At 53.9% G+C, this 17,404-nt stretch overlaps 4 protein-coding genes across 4 annotated transcripts, besides 8 other annotated features; 2 read left to right on the plus strand and 2 right to left on the minus strand.

Moving 5' to 3' along the window:
- The first annotated feature begins 806 nt into the window (after positions 1-806).
- Positions 807-863: a tandem repeat.
- Positions 864-1,061: 198 nt separating this feature from the next.
- EKO05_0000752 (uncharacterized protein) lies at positions 1,062-2,666 on the minus strand (the record flags this gene model as incomplete). The annotated part of the gene is made up of 3 exons (XM_038936442.1): positions 1,062-2,058; positions 2,106-2,330; positions 2,386-2,666. 3 exons carry the CDS (start codon positions 2,664-2,666, stop codon positions 1,062-1,064), a joined length of 1,503 nt encoding a protein of 500 aa, XP_038803299.1.
- A 795-nt stretch (positions 2,667-3,461) lies between these two features.
- Positions 3,462-3,508: a tandem repeat.
- Positions 3,509-3,568: 60 nt separating this feature from the next.
- Positions 3,569-5,947, plus strand: EKO05_0000753 (uncharacterized protein; the record flags this gene model as incomplete). Its single annotated transcript, XM_038936726.1, has 2 exons — positions 3,569-4,595; positions 4,665-5,947. The coding sequence occupies 2 exons, from the start codon at positions 3,569-3,571 to the stop codon at positions 5,945-5,947; spliced, it is 2,310 nt and encodes a 769-aa protein (XP_038803300.1).
- Positions 3,705-3,736: a tandem repeat.
- Positions 3,947-3,980: a tandem repeat.
- Positions 4,564-4,591: a tandem repeat.
- Positions 5,768-5,798: a tandem repeat.
- A 125-nt stretch (positions 5,948-6,072) lies between the features above and the next one.
- EKO05_0000754 (Exocyst complex component S5) lies at positions 6,073-9,475 on the minus strand (the record flags this gene model as incomplete). Its single annotated transcript, XM_038936825.2, has 3 exons — positions 6,073-6,804; positions 6,859-9,005; positions 9,106-9,475. 3 exons carry the CDS (start codon positions 9,473-9,475, stop codon positions 6,073-6,075), a joined length of 3,249 nt encoding a protein of 1,082 aa, XP_038803301.2.
- Positions 8,741-8,777: a tandem repeat.
- Positions 9,258-9,299: a tandem repeat.
- A 2,504-nt stretch (positions 9,476-11,979) lies between the features above and the next one.
- On the plus strand, positions 11,980-13,947 carry EKO05_0000755 (uncharacterized protein; the record flags this gene model as incomplete). The annotated part of the gene is made up of 5 exons (XM_059635491.1): positions 11,980-12,228; positions 12,281-12,416; positions 12,475-12,762; positions 12,808-13,177; positions 13,227-13,947. The coding sequence occupies 5 exons, from the start codon at positions 11,980-11,982 to the stop codon at positions 13,945-13,947; spliced, it is 1,764 nt and encodes a 587-aa protein (XP_059491474.1).
- Positions 13,948-17,404: the final 3,457 nt, after the last annotated feature.

Genomic DNA, 17,404 nt, shown 5'->3' on the forward strand with positions numbered 1-17,404 from the left:
TACCTTGAAAATGCTAAGAGCTAGCCTATAGCGCGTGGTAGTCTGTAGGGCGCAATAGCCTTAGAACGTTATGCATGACAGTTGCAGTTCTTGCGCTGACACACAGGAGGAGACAAGCTTCGCAGGCGTGGTGAACTTGCCAAATAAGATGGCCGCCTGTCTGCAAGCAAATCTCGGCAATGTCTAAGAGCTGACGGCGTATGTGTACGGTTCAATGGATCGAGATGCTCTTCGTGTGCTGTCAAGGCGGACAGCGCAATTTTGTGTTGGGTCGAGCCCCGACTGCAATTGTTGTTGTCACTGCTATGAATGTTCTTGCTTAGATTATGGCTCTTGTGTTCATTGTCTTCACTGGCCTTGACTACTTTTCGGTGTCTTTTAGTGGGCGTACGCAGTGCTGTAGGTATGTTGGATGTTCTTGTAGCATTGTTTGGCGCAGACTGCTCCGCGCTGAAGCTAGGCCTGACTAGCGAGGGTAAGTCATAGAAGGCAGAGCATTGCTTACACATACCTGTATTTACAGAATCTGCAGTTGCTCTCTGCTGTAGCATTGATAAGAACAGCTCTTTTGCTGCTTGGAGCTGTTCTGGTGTTGAGTGGTCTTTGTTTTTCTCCCTCTTGCCTTGAGGCATCGCCCCAGGTGCAGAAGGATGCATCAGGTTGCTGTATTGACGTTTTGATACGGTTTGCAAGGCGTTGAAGTTTCAGAAAAGGCTGAGTGTCTGAACATGAATGACGAAGAAGGGTGATCAAAACTGACTAGGGCCTGGGAAGAGGGGCTGGAGCACATGGTTGCAGCCAATAGAAGGTGAGAGATGGGTGAATACTGAGAGGTTAGAAACGAGCGAGGTGAGAGGTGAGAGCGACATCAATAAGAGATGCAAATAGCTTGCGCAATATTGGAAGGTCAGACATATCTTGGAGCACCTGAGAATAGCTGAAGTGAAGTGAAATTGATCAAATGATGATAACCGCGGAGCAAGTTTTACGATGCGTGATGCGAAAGAGATCTAGTGACTCACGGCTGCAAGGTCTACACGCTCAAGGCACCAATATTTCACTTACCGCCTATGTCCTGGACTCGACAAGATGTCAACGTTGAATGTAGACTGAGTTTCCATGTCTATACTCAGACCTGTTTCGTCATCGTTCATGTCGGTGTCGCTCGTGGTACCGTCGTCGCTACCGGAGTAAGTGACATCGGATTCCTCAATCAATACATCATCAAAAACAATGAAACTACGATCGTAGCTTGTCTCACGTACTCCACGATTGATATCACCAGCGCTCCTTCCCTTCAGTTTCTTTGTAGTACTCTCTTTCAACGCGTTTCTAGTAGATTTTGTAGCTTGCTCCTTGGACGTCTTTGATGAGCAGGTGACGGCAGGTTTAGAAAGCCGAGCTCTGACAGGTGGCCTCGCGAAAGACTTGCCCGTAGGCTTCTTCAGCTTTGCCTGACTGTTCTGCCTCAGTCCACGGGGCTCTGGTGGCGGCGTAGCAGGAACGTCGTTGTCCCACATGAAGGCTGGGTCATTCAGGTCCGTTTTGATGTAAATTTCGTCTCTGTCATGGTCTTCAATGGCAAAGAGTGTTGTGCGCGGCACAGTTGTAGCTCTGGTCAGAGCAACTGGGCTTAGCGAAAGTAGATTGGAAGGAGATTGACTGGCGTTGGATAATGCTCGTTTTGCAGCCTCAGAGCGACCTTTTTCATCGTTCAGAAGACGGTACAAATCTGCCACAGGGATTCCAGGAGCAACACACATAAGCTGCGCAGTTTTCGCTCGTAGATACATATCAGAAATATCAGCGAGAGTGAGTTCGCTTCTGTCATCGGCAAATGATGGTGCCACTGACAACGTTCGATCATGGTGAGAAGAGTCTTCGGGATCCCGTGTAGGTGCGAGTGCATTCGATAAACCAGAGCCTTGCCAGGGGCGGGGATGCACGACTGGAGACAGCGCGCTCTGGAATTGTGGCTGAGCAGGGGGGTCATTCGCTGGTTGACCTTGCCTTTGATGCGTAAGCTTGTTGGCAAGTGGGGCGCGAGGCAATGATTGTCTGTGTTTTGGTCAGTCATGCATTCAGTGATAGTGGGGTGTATTTACAATGAGCATAATCTCTCCTCGAACAAGTGCGGCTCGTCTGGACGCTGTAGACGGAACCTCTGCGGCGAGTCAGGATGAGTGTGATTCTGTCGAAGTAAAGTCGCAGAAGAAGAGTAGAAGCCAAGTATAGGATCGACAGAAGTAGCGACTTTGCGACCGTCGGCGGAAGAACCACTGGTAAGCGAAACGATTCGACTGGCTAGGCCGGCTGGTAGACTGAAGGCACTGTGGATATTAGCACGAGATGTACGTTAGATGCGAGATCTCTCGGCAGACATACCGAGAAGCCAAGCTTGGACCTGCCTCCAAAACCTCATCCGCGTCGATAGCATCGTCACCGTCAATGATGATGGGTAGCTGCTTGTGAGCGCCAGGTCGCGTGCCGAGCCCTAGTGGCTTATGTCGTGCTTTATGTCCCTTCCTTGTCTTGTTCACGGTACTAGGCATGTTGGAACTTGTGCTGAGACATCTTGATGGTGGTTTTGGTATCTTCTTGCGCTTCTGCTTTGCTGTTGCAGTCAGTGTTTTGGGCTGTGGAGACGTGAGTGCAGCAGCACCCATCTCGCGGTCGTGGGTATTTCTAGCGATGTTTACAAGGGTTTGATTATGAGGAAGACACTGGTGCTCGCAGAGGTGCTGGTGCTTGAAGAGGTTCTGAGCTGCGCGTTGTTGATGTAGTTGGAGTCGTCAAGGCGAAGGAGGCTATTTGTTCCAAAGCCAAGCGTTGCCATGGCACCGTTTGCTGAGCCGGCATGGAGGCGGAGATGCGCAAGTGAAGGCAAGTGACCAACATGCAATGACGGCGGGTCTAGACGAGACTGGCAGTCGTCAACGCTGTCCGGTGTTGGGACTGTTCTTCACCCTGTCCGTTGCACGATGGACTGTTGAAGAAGATAGCCGTCAGCTCAGATATGGCGTTGTCCGCGTGCTGCGAGTAGCAACATGGACGAATTGGGACTGTGCAGAGTGATAGACAGGGTAGATGTGACGATTCAAGAGAGCTACAAGAGTGGAGTGAGAGTGTCGTTGTGGTAAAGCTTTAGTCTGTTCGAAAGTCAAACATTGCTGCGAGTCAATGAAGACGGCAGACCTCTTGCCCCGCCCGCCGAGCCTGACACGTGAGCAGGCATGCGATGGACGCAATAATGCAGTAGATGGCTGGTGTCTAGTGGAGACAGTGGTGGTGTTGAGCGGTGTTGTGCTGCAGAGGTGTCGAGCGGTGGTGTGATTGGCTACCTGCGCACTACTAGGTACGTCACTTCTCCAGGCGTTGGCAGTGTTGGTGTTCCTGCCTCCCGTTGTCGTGCACGTCAGGCGCATCTTTGACAGCTGCCCATCCGTCCCTTGCATCTTGCTTTCTGCCTTTTGCCTTTTGCCTTCTGCCTTCTGCCTTCTGCCTTCTGTTGCGGTACCCTTGATCGTTCCCACATCCACCTCGCCCATGAGCGCCACCACCGCGCCGCATGGGATGGCACGACCGGCTTGTCTACTATCGTGATTTTGCATACGGCACCCCGAGGCTGCGAATGGCGAACGGCAACATTGGCCATGTGCCTGCTGCCACCTTTGCTGAGTATGTAGACGATCCTTTCCTTGGCAACGACGACGGCGACGACGACAGCGACACGACGTGTGGGGAGCCGCTGTCGCAGGACGTGGACGCCGCACCAGGTGTCGCGCCAGATGCGGACGCGCACCACGCCCCTCGACCGCAGTGTCTCGCAGTGCGGCCGGCGCTGGCGCATCGCCTCTACTCCCACCGCCTGCATGTGCGCGCAAAGGCTAAACTGCAACGCGACAGACTGCTGTCCGGCCCCATGATCGACGTGTATGTGGGCAACGCGCGCCGCCGCTGGACGCTGCACCGCACCCTGCTCTGCCACCATTCGGCCCAGCTCGAGGCCGAGCTTGAGGGTAACCACGACGGCCACGACGCCAGAGATGCACTCGACGCGCTCGAACTGCCCGACCACGACCCGGCTGGCTTCGAGCTGCTCGTCAAGTGGCTCTACCAGGGCAGGCTCGATGACGTCTCAGACCTGGCCGACGCGACGCAAAAGTACGAGCACGCCGTGCACTGCCACGCCCTATACCTGCTGTGCCACCGCTTCGACATGCCCCAGCTGAAGAACGTCGCCATGGACCAATTCCGCAAGGGCCTCCACGAAGCCGAGCTGGTCCCGGACCCCGACGAGATCGACGACTTGTACCGCAAGACCCCCGCCGGCTCGCCCTTCCGCCGCCTGCTGGTCCAGATCGCCGCGCGCCAGATAATGGACCCGGACAGCAACCGCGACGTCGAGACGTATCGCCAGTGCTTCGAGCACAACGCCAGCTTCGCCTTGGAGCTGGTCAACGCCATCCGACAGGGCTCCGGCGGCATGCTGCTTGACGACCCCACCGCCAGCGGCAACGAGTGCGCCTACCACGACCACCAAGACGCGCCCCACTGCAACATCAAGGCCAAGGCCAAGGCCAAGGCCAAGCAAGGTGAATAGCCGCGATTCATACCCCACCTGGTCGTTGCGCAACAGCATGGTAGTAACACGCATTAACCAGCACGCAAGGCCAAAGCCCAGAGAGCAGACCCATCCTCCGCCAGGTCAGCAGCCTCCACAAGCTCCGACCCACCTCTCCGCCCTCACCCCCGCCCTCCTCCAAGGGCCCTTCCCCCGCCGCCTCCAAGGATACTTCCCCTGCCGCCTCCAAGGATAATTCCCCCGCCACCTCTCCGCCAGCCTCGCCCCGGAAGCTCCGCCGACGGTCTTCTACGCCGTCGCCTCACAAGCCCCGCCACATCGACGGTGAGCACCTCGACCGAAACCGCCCTCGCGAGCCACCCACCCAGCCCGGACACGACCCAGGACTGGGCAAAGCTAAAGAAAGTCATCACCCCCGAGAAGCAGGCCGCCGGAGCAGCGGAGGCGCCGAAGCCACATCCAGTCCTCGCAGAGCACCGCCGAAGCTCAGAAGACGCCCCTCTCCCGCAGCAGCCTAGCAAGGCAGACGGGGAGGCGAGCGCGGCAACGAACGGGTCAGCGCACCAGTCACCGCCGCGGCGAGGGATCTGGGAGTGGGCAAGAGCAGGCACAGGAAGACTGAACATCATAGGGCGACTGCCACATGCAGAGTGGAAGGGTCCGGCGTCAGCCTCCACAGCAGAAGGCCTAGTCATCAATGGCGCCCAAGACCATGGAAGAACAACAGAGTCCCACGACGACTTTGACATTCCATCCGCCACCGCCACCGAGCCAGACAACGTCGAAAAGCAGGAGACAGCTGCGCTAGCCAAAATCGAGGGTCTGGGCATATCAAGCCTCGGCACCATGATGTCGCCGAACGACTTCTCGCAGACAAAACGCTCGTCAGACGACCTCATCGCGAACGCCTCCGAGACAACCGGCTCTCCTTCGCCCAGGATCACAAGACACGAAGCATGGACGAACGGAGATGACACAACTCCCACGGCTTCCAAGCCCACTTCGCCAACGACGCCTGACACGCCCACGCCACCGCAGCGCAGGACAGACTCAATCATGGAAATGCCCAAACCGAGAGAGACAGAAGAACCGCCCACATCGAAGAAAACAATACACATTTCGAGGGCGTGGGCTGGCAGCGAGGAAAAAGCAAAGTCGAGCTCGACTACACCCAAAACACCGCAGGAACAGGAACAGCAACAGCAACACGAACCCGTCCGTGAACATGACCTAGCCTTGTCAGCGCCCGCCAAAGCCAATGGCGAGTTGAAGTCTGGTCAGCGGCGGGTTCCCACGTACAAGATTGCACTAGCGTCTAGCCTTCTGTCGCCGGCGAGGAGGAGTGCCTCGGCGGCGCATTAATACCTGCTTATACACGTACATGTATTATGATACCCATGGGATGGAATGTACACACGAAACAATGATGAGGACGCGAGATGCGTGCGATAGTAAAACAATACAACACTCGATTTGACACCTTCGTGCTAGCGTCTGCCTCTCTCTTGCTCGGGATTGGGACTCACGACTGTGCCTCTCTTTACCCGCCTAAAACAAATAAACTCGGCGCGGCGACCCTCTCGCAGCCGCTTCAGGCCAGCCCTCAGCCCGCCCAGCTCCTCCTGGAGCGCCACGCGCGCCCCGTTGTCCGTCTTCTGATCCAGCACTTGGTACATGTCCGTCTGCGTCTGGCTCGCCTTGTCCGTCGTGTAGCTCGCCAGCGTCTGGCTGATGAACTCGACGTCGAGCGTCGCCTGCATGAGCTGCGGCAGCGAGATGGTGGGGAGACGCGGCGAGCTAAAGGTGCTGATGAGCGCCGTCGTGGTCGATTCGAAGAGCGACTTGAGGATGCGTGGCGTGAGCGCGCTGTTAGGGATTGTGGTGCTTGTCAGACTGTGGATCGTGACCAGGTGCAGCAGCACCGTCGAGACGTAAGGACTGGGGTCCAGATCCGCGACGCCACGGTTTCGATCGCGCGCCCCGCTCGCCCAGCTGCGCGACAAAATGCCCGATTCAATCCAGGCTTGGATCTGCAGCGCGTGCGGCTTCGTGTAGGATTTGAAGAGCTGCGTGTCCAGCTGCGAGAGCACGTCCCGGATGCGCGAGGTCTCGTCGGTGAGCTGCACCGAAAAAAGGGTTTCAAAGAGGGAGAGGAGGTGCGGTGTTATGTCGGACTGGAAATGTGACATGTTGGAGAGGGTGAGGAGGAGGCGCGTTGACTGTAACACATGAGTATCGAGGTCAACGGTCAATCATTAGATTCGATGACTTACCCTGTTGTTGGCATCGACTTTGCCCCACTCGCCGTCCATGTCTTCCTCGCCATCAATAGTCAGCTCGTCGCCTTTGGTCTGGAAGTCGTCGCCCAGTGCTTTGCGGCCCATTTCTGCGCACTCGACCATACCGCTGAGCGTGCGGTACAAGCTGGTCACAAACTGGCTCCTGAGCATCTGCAGCAGTTTGTTGCTTGGTGGGACGACGACGTCTACGGGTGTCTTACTCGAGGCCTCGACGTACATGATCTTCTGCAGGTGATTGAGGAGGAAGGACTGCACTACCAAGAAGCGCTGTGGCAAGTTTGTGGTGTCCTTGCGGTCGGCGTTGCGGGTCCAGTCCTCGAGCACCTTCAGCTTCTCTGCGTCGGTGTTCCAGGCTGCGCACACGGCGGAGATGCAGCGTTCGCGAATCCCGCCAACGAGCAGGCGCAGCGCTTCGTCCAAGCGCGAGGAGGGCCCCGTCTCGGGGAGGCGGAGAGAAGCCAGCTCGTTGGCAGCGGTGCCGACGAGAACAAGCACCTTGGAGAGGTAGTGTGAGCCGGACAGGGCGTTTGCGTGCGGTGGCCAGAAGGCATACTTCTCCCAGGTCTCGCCACGGCTGGGGGACGGTGGGGGCACATTGTTTGGGTCGAACTTGAACCTCGAACCCGATGTTGGGCTGAGAGCCGCCGTGAGCGGAGTGCGCGGCGTGGTGGGAGTTGGGGTTGTCGGCATGGGGGACAAGAGCGCAGACACATCGTCGATGGGTGGGTCGGAGAAGAAGGAGTTGAGATGCTCGCGGATGATGTGGATGAGCTCGGTGGTGCCCTTTTCGAGCTCCCTCTTGTTCTGATCGGTGAGCTTGTGGTGGACGGACGACTGGTTCTGGTAACCCGTGGGCATGTTTCGCTGGGCGCGACCGCTCATGAAAGACTGCGCAATGTCCCAGTACTCGATCAGCTCGCCCAGCAAGCCGCCCTTTGTCGAGAGCAGCGTCGTCATGGAGGCATGCACGTGCTCCCAGAACTCGACGATTTTGGGGGCGTCGAGCTTGGAGGGCTCGGGCGTGGCGTTGCAGGTCGTGGGGACGGCGCGCAAGTGTTTCTGGACGGATGGCAGCGTGGGCTTCTCGGCGTTGGCCAGATGGCGGCGCAAGATCTCAATCTCGACTCGAGAGCGCTCGCACAGCATGTTGAGGCGGGCCTTGAGGTGCTCGTAGCGCGACAGCAGCCAGAGCCAGATGGGATTGTCGTCGACGCCGAGCTCTAGCATGATGGAGATGAGGCCCATGTGCTCGTCCGACTTTGTGTTGTCGGCGCCGGGGTGGTGGTTTGTGAAGTGGGTGGCGGCCAGTCGCTTCCAGGCGTCGCGCTTGAAGTGCTCCATCTGGCGCTCGACGTCGGCCCACATGGTGGCGGTGACGATGATCTGGTGGATCTGGGCGTCGGCGAGGGGCATCTTGGCGTAGTTGGCCTGCTCGACAATGTAGCGGGCGTCCTCGGTGTACTTGCGGGCGCGGCGGTACTCGTCGACGAGCGTGTCGTGGTCGTTGCGGCGGATGGCGTCCTGGACCGAGGCGCCGAGCTCGAAGAGGCCGCGGTTGGACTCGAGGGCGTCGAGGATGGCCTTGAGCGTCTCCTCCTTGTCGCGGCCGCCGAGGGCGGGACCCCAGACCTCCTCGGCCTTGACGGCGACCTCTGTAAGGGGCACTTTGATGCCGTGCACGCCGTACTCGCTCTCCTTGACCAGCGCGTTCTTCTTGCGCTCCTTGTCGGGCGCGCTGGAGGTCAAGGCCGCGGCCGAGGGGGTGGGCTGCAGCGAGACGCTGGACTTGCGGGCAGAGAAGCTGGAGCGGCTGGCGCCCCGCGTGTGGGCAGGGGCATGGAGCGGGCGTGGAGGCGCGTCGGCGTCGGCGTCGGCGTCGGCGTCGGCGTCGGTGCCCTGCTGGCGCATCTCGTTGTAGACGCGGTCGATGGTGGCCTTTGCGCCGACGAAGCGCTCGAAGTTGGTCTCGACGAGCACCTTGAGCGAGGCCGACTTCTGCTCGATGGAGCGCGACAGGAAGTCGAGGCCCTGCAGCAGCGTGTCGGTCGAGGCGTCGCTGTGCACCTGCGAGAGGAACAGCGAGGGCGAGAAGGTGGTGGAGCTGAGGAGGAAGCGGTTGCCTGTGCAGTCGTCAGCCCCTGTTCGTCTGCTCTTCTGTTGCACGCCTGGCCGGCTCGACGGCTCGACGGCTCGTCTGCTCGTCAGTCAAGGGGCGCCTACGCAGCTTGACGTCGTCCTCGACCGACAGATTGCGCGCCCGCAGCACCTGCACCACGCTCGGGTACAGCCCCAGCGCGTCCGCCTCGTCCTTTTGCACCAGCGTCTCCACCCCGTCCTTGGACCGCTCCGCCCCGGGCACCAGCCGCGAGAAGCGCGACCGGTCCTCGAGCACAGAGTACCGCGACCGCGACCGCCGCATTGCTGCTGCTCTCGTTGTTGTTGCTCCCGCTCCTGCTATTACCTCCGTCGACGCCTCATCGTCCGACAGCTCGCCCTCGTCGGCCGCGTCCTTGTCCTCGGGCCATGCCGCCGGGTACAGCGTCGTCAGGTTGTACTTGTTGAGAATCTCCGTCTCCACGCGCGAGCTCATGGCGCCGTCGAGTGCGTCGAGTGCGTCGAGTGCATGCGCCCTCCTTTCGCTGTCATGTGATCTCGGCGCTGTATGGCTCGTCGTGGGTGGCTAGTCGTACAGCTGGTAGTGTACCTGGTCATCTGCAGCTGGTCGTGTAGCTGGTCGTGTGGCTGGCTGGTGGCACAGTTGGCGACGTCGTCTACCTCAGAGTACCGGTACCGGTAGGTCCAGCCGAGCTCCGTGCTCAACCTGCCTGTTTCAGCTGCTTCGAGCTCTGACAACCTGTACCTCCACCTCCACCCAAGCACACTACGAGTGGCTAGCTCTGGGGTGCATTCCTGGGTCTCGTATCATCGAAGTGATGCCCTTCGATGGCAAGGTTCTCCAAGCGAAGCAAGGTCACAGCACCGTCTGGAGCAAAGACAGCCCCGAACCTTAGATTTACGACTGGCATCTTGTTTGCTCAAGCAAAATTCCCTGGAGTGTATCCTGATACCACAGAGACCAACAAGCGGCAGCGGACTGACGACAGCATCACTTCCCACAGTAGAAATTCCGCTTCTCAAATGGAAATGCAGACCCTCAGCGTCAATGCCATTTCTACGGTTGCACATTGCTTCATCTGACCAGGTATAGCACTCGTTCCACCCGATATTGAATTTCCAGCTCCATCCCTTCACACTTATCAGTCTCTACCCTTTTGTTATTTACAACACCCATCACTATCCGTGTTAATCCCCGATTATCCTTTTTTTTTTCACGTAGCATCAGACTTCTCGTCAACTTATGGTCTGTCTATTTCCTCCTTTATGGCGTCCCGGTACAGACCGATCATACGACTATGATCTTGTATTCACGGCTTATGAGCAGACAATACCCGAATCTTTGTCTCAGCGATGACCAAAATTCACAGAGTTAGGTATGGATCGTTCCTTGGGTATATCTTCCTGTTTTTCCATTTCAATCTCAATTTCAACTTCAAGTCCACTCGACCCTCACTACCGAAATGATGACTACCACGGGCAACACATGCTTGAGACACTTGTCAATGAACGTGTTACGTTCTCTTTACGAGAAAGCTTCTTCAGATCACCAAGACCTCATTTGCCCTTCACCCTCTCTAGTCACCAGGTCGTCTGGTAATGGCTAGAGATGCCTATGCTAATCAGGTTGCGCCGTCTCCACCAGGCCACCAGGCTCGACATCGTCGAGTCCCGGAGTACATTTTGCAGCCATGCATCTCTTTTGAAAAACCTCTACTACTGCAACATCATCCACTAAAGTCAGTAAGAAACGTTTTCATTACCTTCCACTGCCTGTGTTCACAGAGCCCTCTACTGATGGGTAGGCGAGAGTACTTATCCCGCATCGTGACCATGGACAGGATGTTTCCTCTGCTGCGGCAATGCATGATCTTTCCAGTGCGACTTGATGTTCTAGCTGCAGCGCGTCTCGCCCTTCTTCCCGAATATGCAGAGGTATAAGGATCGAATGGTCAAATATGTCAATCGATTTCCGGTCGAAATCACAGAAAATAGAGAAACAATATTTGGTCGATCAGCGAGGTGGAACATGAGCGCTGCTACCATGTGGCTCCCTTGCGCGCCCTACGCCGACACATTATTCTCGCTACAGAATCGGCATATTTGCAGGCAGGCCAGAGACGATCAAAATCTTTAACACAGTCTTCTTTACACCAGCGGATGCGCTCTGTGCTCTCGTATGTTCCGGCGCGTATATTTACCGCCTGAAAATCCGGTTGTGGCCTCACCATCTCACAGGGCTACGACAGGACCTCTTCCTAAGAAAACGACTGACACTGTTCATCTCATGCTGATCTTTTCTGCCTGTTGCATGCCAAAGACTTCAACCCCTGGCTTGTCACTGGATTGAAATACTCGAATCTGTGACGCAGGCCTGGAGTCTTTTCCGTAGCTTAGTCGTTCACGACCCCTTTCGCAGATCCTTCCTGCAGGGCAACCTGCAATTAGCATCGGCAAACTGCACAAGATGACCGTTAATTTTGAAGAAATTCTAGAAGAAGATCAAGCCAACATGTCCACATCCGCTGAATCCAGTTGACCAAAATGTACGCGGACCATACCTACGGCCTATCAGAGCGCTGGAATGCCTAGCCAGGCCCTCATTGACAACCGTGAGCTCAACCGGTGCTGAGATTGGTGTGGCTAGTGTTCAGGTTGTGGTAACGGTCCGCCATACCTCCCCAAACCAAATACGATGACGAGATTTAGTCCAAATCTGGCCGCTTTTTCCGCACCCTTTGGTTCAACAAGTGCGGTAAGCGAGCAACAAGCCTCGCCCAGAAGGCCCTAGACTCACTCTGCGAAAATCCACAGTAACACGGACGACATGTGGCTTTGAATAGCGGCGTGACCATCCCCTACCATTGAACCATAATAGCCAGTTGCGACAAGCTCTGATTCGCTGCAGAATTCGTTACAGCAAGACTCGCGAGGCTTCCTGAGCCCAGAGTGACAGCCGTTCTGAATAAGGTTCAGGAAATGTTTCAAGAACCTGATGTTCAAGGAGTCCGTGTTTTTCTTTTCAAAAAGCGATGGCTACTGCCACTGATCCTTGACCTTCGTTTGACTCCATTGGGAAATTTCCATCGGGAACAAGTCCTGTTCAACATGGGCGTACGTTCGCTGGTCGTCTTGCTCCTGTGGCTGTTTGCATTCTTCAGTGTTGAGGTCTGTGGATCGAGAGTAGACTCGAGGGAATCCACAATTGCATATATTCCAGCATGCGGTGTACGTTGAATGTTCTCGATATCTCAAAAGCCCTCAGCTGACCTTTTTATAGCTTCGATGTCTCTTCCTCGAGCTTCCAGCAAGTGGTTGCGCGCCTACAGACCTTGCGTGTTTTTGTTCCAATGAGCCGCTCGAATACGCCTTGGCCGCATGCTTGCTTGTGAACTGCACTATGCAGGACTCATTAGGTATATTCAGGGTCGAGGCTCTGCACACACTCTCTCTCAGAAGCTGACAACTTCTCAGAAACATCGCGAGTACAAGCGGACCTCTGCAATCTATCAAACGATTCCAAGACCCAAGAGGTGATCTTGTACACAAGCATTGTGTATTCGATTGCTTTCTTGTCTGTAGCTTTGAGGATATGCGGTAAGGCAGTATCGAAGAGACTGGCTTGGGACGATGTGATGGTTGTGGCAGCCCTACTTCTGACAGCGTTACCGCTGGGATTCGTTCTTGACATGACCAAGAAAGGTTTTGGCGAGCATCTGTGGAATCTCGAGGACAACAAACTATCTCCAATCTTGCGCAACTGTAGGGTTCCCCCTCCTCTTTCTTTGGTCGCACTGACAGGTCTAGTGTACATCTCATGGTCTACGTACATCATCATCCTTTGTATGATCAAGATCTCCCTAGTCCTATTCTATCTTGAGATCTTCAAAGCACGCAGATTCCAGATCACCGCCTACGTCTTCATCGGTTTTATGGTTGCCAACAGTTTCGCCATCTTTTGTGTCACCATCCTTGCCTGCAATCCGATACCTTCTTTCTGGAACCGGAACATTAAGGGTAAATGCATTGACATTCAGGCGGGTGCCTATGCCAATTCAGCTTCTGCCATCATACAGGACGTCATTCTGTTGATACTGCCATTGGCCTTCGTCAAGCATCTTCAAATGAGACGCTCTCGTAAGGTTGCTGTGGGTTTTATGTTCTGCATTGGTACTTTGTAAGTCACTGCAAAACCTGGCCAACATGACCTACACTAATGTTCATAGCGGAGTTATCGCTACCCTCATGCGGTTGCCTTCCCTCAGTACGTTCCAAATTTCGATCGATCCTTCTTGGGATTACGTGCCAATCACCATTTGGACTGAGCTCGAGCTGGCTGCTGGCTTTCTATGTGTATCCTTGCCCTCCATTCGGATACTGTTAGTCAGGCTGCTCCCCAAGCGGGTTAAGGAATTCTTCTTGAACATCACACAGTCGTCGCGAAGTAAGAGCAACCCTACACCGCAACATGCGATGCCTGTTGAACAGCGGTCATGGAGAAAAAACTCCTCGTGGTTCGACATATCTATAGACAGCACAAAGTCCTCGGACTACAGCAGCAAAGGTATGGAGCCGTTGACGTTAGGATCAGGTGTGCGAGGAAGCGTCATGAGCGCATTTTGGAACCGCACTCCGAGCCAACCGTCACAATTGTGGCATCTGCGAAGTGGGTCCCGACGGCTGGAGTCTGCTATGAGCAACTACAGCGAACTAAATCTTGCTGTGACTAGCCCTCCGTACCAAGAAAAGAGAAACGGAGAGCAGTTAGAGCTGTCGGACGTGCCGAAATCACATCGTTACTGGAGTGGCAGTAGCAATGATGGCAACATCACAGCTCTTCCTCAGATCGGTTGCATCCCAGAAGGATCATTCTCAGAAACCAACTTGATGAGAGAGCACCGAGGACTGAGTGTACAAAGGTCACGCCATGAGCAAGGAATGGTATAACTTACGCAGCGAATACATTATAGGTCAATGATAATACTCAGACACTCAACTATGCTTGAGATGCCAAGGCGTTCTTTCAGTATTGCATCTCGCCCAAACAGCCAGACCGTTGTGGCACTTTGCAGCTATCATCTATCGATGATAAAAGTATCAATGGGCAATACAGGAATAAGGTCAATACCTACCCTCGAACGGTCGACTCTCCACTAGCACAGCTGTCTATGTTACAGTAGGGTTGTCACCAGATAAGATTCCTTCTTTCAGTATTGAGAAGACCGTTGCTTCGATCATTACGGTTTGTATCCACGTCAAGACACACAGCCTTATGTCTGAAATGCTGGACTGGACTGTATGCGATCGTTGGACTGACAATAGTTAGAATGATTATACAAAAGGCTCATCCAACCGTTCCTGTCACAAATGACCATAGGACGTTGAAAACAGGGCTTTCCATTCGCTCAACCCTGTTTAAGCAGCATACTGGCAGAGAAGTTGTTAGGTGGGTGATCATTAGCGAATACCCGCTGTTGTATGTTTTTTTATCAGATCTCTCCTCTACACTCAACAACACACGGTTTGCAGGTATTCTTGGCTGTGAGCACTCCCTTCTTTATCTCTCACAAATGTTGTTGTATGTTTGCAAGCGTGTGGACTATGGCGCCTCACCCGTGCCCAGGTTGAGTACAAGCTATTTATGAGGGTTCCATGCAATGCACTCCATGGACTTTCAAGCCATCTACTCCATCCAATACCAAGATGTTCCACAACAAGTTGAGCCACGTGTTTTCCAGCGTCTTTCACTTGTCGCAAATGTCGTCCGTAGTGCAGCATTTCTGCATAGTAGGCAAAGATTATTAAAGCCTCTGGTCGCATATCAGAGAGTGAAGTCGCAAATTCAGCCGTGATTAACATACTCCATGAATAAAAGATCTGGTATGAGTTCGTCTTATCTCTCTCCGCAGTCACTGCGTCCAAGCCAACCTGCAAATATCGCAATGCAGGTCGACATGCTTCTTTCTCTTCCTGCAGGAGCTCAACCGATCCCTCTAACATCTCTCTGGAAAGCTAGCAGTGGTAACCTTAGGCTCCCGTGAAGTAAGTCCCAAGCTCAGGGATAATACGGCTTCAAGCTCCGACTCCACGAGAAATGGCCATGTGGTCTTTGCGATCGTGTAGATTCACCTGTGCGTCTCAGTACACTGACAGTAGTGTGCAACAAAGGCATCGAGCCTCTGGGGACATTCATTGAAAGCACATCCGCCAAGGTATGATGACTTAGAATAGATGCAAAGAGCAGGATGATGAGGAATTGGACTGATCAACGTCAAAACTGGAGGCATTGTAAGTGGCGTTGAAAAGAGAAACAGCTCCAGTCTGTAGAGCTACAGCCTGACGACGAAAAAAAGTTGAACGCTCAGATTGCTCGTAAGCCAGGTGCCGGGAAGAGAATGGTAGCAGCTGGTGCATCAGCGCTGGAGAGTTGAGACTGGTGGTCAAGGCGAGCATCAAGCCCGAAGGTCGGCAATCTTCGATACTGACTGCGAGATTGAACATTTCTTTTTCTAAATCAGGTGGACAATAAGCTCCATGTGGTCTAGGTTGACAATGCCATCCGCTTTCAGAGATGTCTTGTTGTGCGGTAGATTAGGCGGGCAGGCAGTTGCAGTGTAGATTGAGCCGTTTGTTCAGATATTGCACTAGACCCGCTGCCAGCCGAACTCTGAATTTCAGAATGTGTAGGTGATCTGCTGGTCATAGCTGATTTGTGAGGATTAAAGCTGCACTCGCGTCCTGAGTTTACGCAAAGCCTACATAAATGGCGCGCCTCATCGCACTGTCGGAAGATTAGTTAACCTGAGGGACTAAGAGATGTTGCACTAACGCTCTTGTGTCGTCGTCGGCTGTGATTTCCGGTCAGACAAAAGAATGTTACGGATTGTAAGAACGGCAGACTTACCACCGTACGCAATTGCTGCGTGATTTCTTGTGGCTCCATCGCAACATGGCGATACGCGTATTATATGCCAGCAAAATCCAAACGCAATGACGAGTGAAGTGAGCAGAGATCTGGTGGTGCTCGCGCTGGTGTTGACGTTCTTGCTTATGTAGCACGCGTGTTGGATGCCTATACCTGTGTTGGCCCGAAGCTTATTGATCCTGCTGGATCTTTGCCCTTTCAGGGAGTAATCGGGAGTCCAAATTGTAAGTAAAAATAAGAAATATCTATGTATCTGTGGTTTACAGCTTCTTCCAGCAACGTCGCTCGCTGATACATTTGCTCTTTTGTGACCACCAGAACGGACAAGACCGTCTTTACCATATCGCACTCACTTCAAATCTCAAATATGGTTGTACCAGAGAAATGTCTGGGCATATTCTACTTGTCGTGTTTCCTCATTTGGTATCCGAGCAAAATCCAAAGTCCTGTCAACGCATCAATAGAGCTCACTGATAATCCAATGAACCCTACTCCTCGGTATCCAGGAGAACTCTGCAGAGTGCAGCTTGAATCAATATGAAACCATTCAACGGGATTGCAGCGCAAAAGCCGTACGCTCGTATCAGGTATGTTTCTTGTTGTAGGCTTCCTAACTTAATTGGCAACGCACAAACTGAAGGTTCTTGGGGAAAGAACGTACATTTGAACTCCGACATCGATTCACATACTCTCCAAGTGGGATAAGATACACAACCACAGGCTCTGCGTTCAGTCCCTCTCCTACTAGCATGCTTGCATCAAGTCAAACATTCCGCTCTTGTGCATAGAGTACCAACTCTAATGTATCTTTTCTCAGGAGAACCATGCCTGAATATATGTGGCCTGGTACCGATCGTGCATTTTGCCTGAAGGAACTGAGAATGCAGCCAGACTCAAATGTCAGCATCAGCAATCGCTGATCCAGACAAGCTGAAGACCCGCGCTTACCGTTGTTCGATACAATTGTTGGCACCAAACTGCGCTATGTCGATCAACACTAAAAGCCGTTTCAACGCGAGTATCGAGGTATGCACAGTAGAGCACAACGTTGGAAGTTCTGCACTCAATAAGCGCTTCGAATGAAGAGCAGTTGATGGGGATGCAACTGAATACGGATATATGCCGTTTACCACCATTAGTGAAGAAGAGTACAAGAGACTTATTGTTGCGGGACAGTTGTTTGTTGTGATAAACCTTCCACAAGCAAGATCCAGAATCATAGCACGGCTGCCGAAGGCCTGGAGCGAATGCTGACCTACTGAGCCACGCGTCATATTACGACCAGCTTTACATCCGCTATTGTGTGCAAATTTCACAGCATGCTGCGCGGGCACCACGATGTTAGCGTGTTCTCCGGGACGCATTCGCGGTTGGTGTACATAGCCACAAGGGTCCGCCACAAGGGTCATTTTGGCAGGCAACCATGTCACGCTTAAGTACAGATTTGAGACTTCGCGGTTGGTTTCCAATAGACAATCT

This window comes from Ascochyta rabiei, chromosome 1, assembly GCF_004011695.2.
Source record: "Ascochyta rabiei chromosome 1, complete sequence".
Classification (NCBI taxonomy): domain Eukaryota; kingdom Fungi; phylum Ascomycota; class Dothideomycetes; order Pleosporales; family Didymellaceae; genus Ascochyta; species Ascochyta rabiei.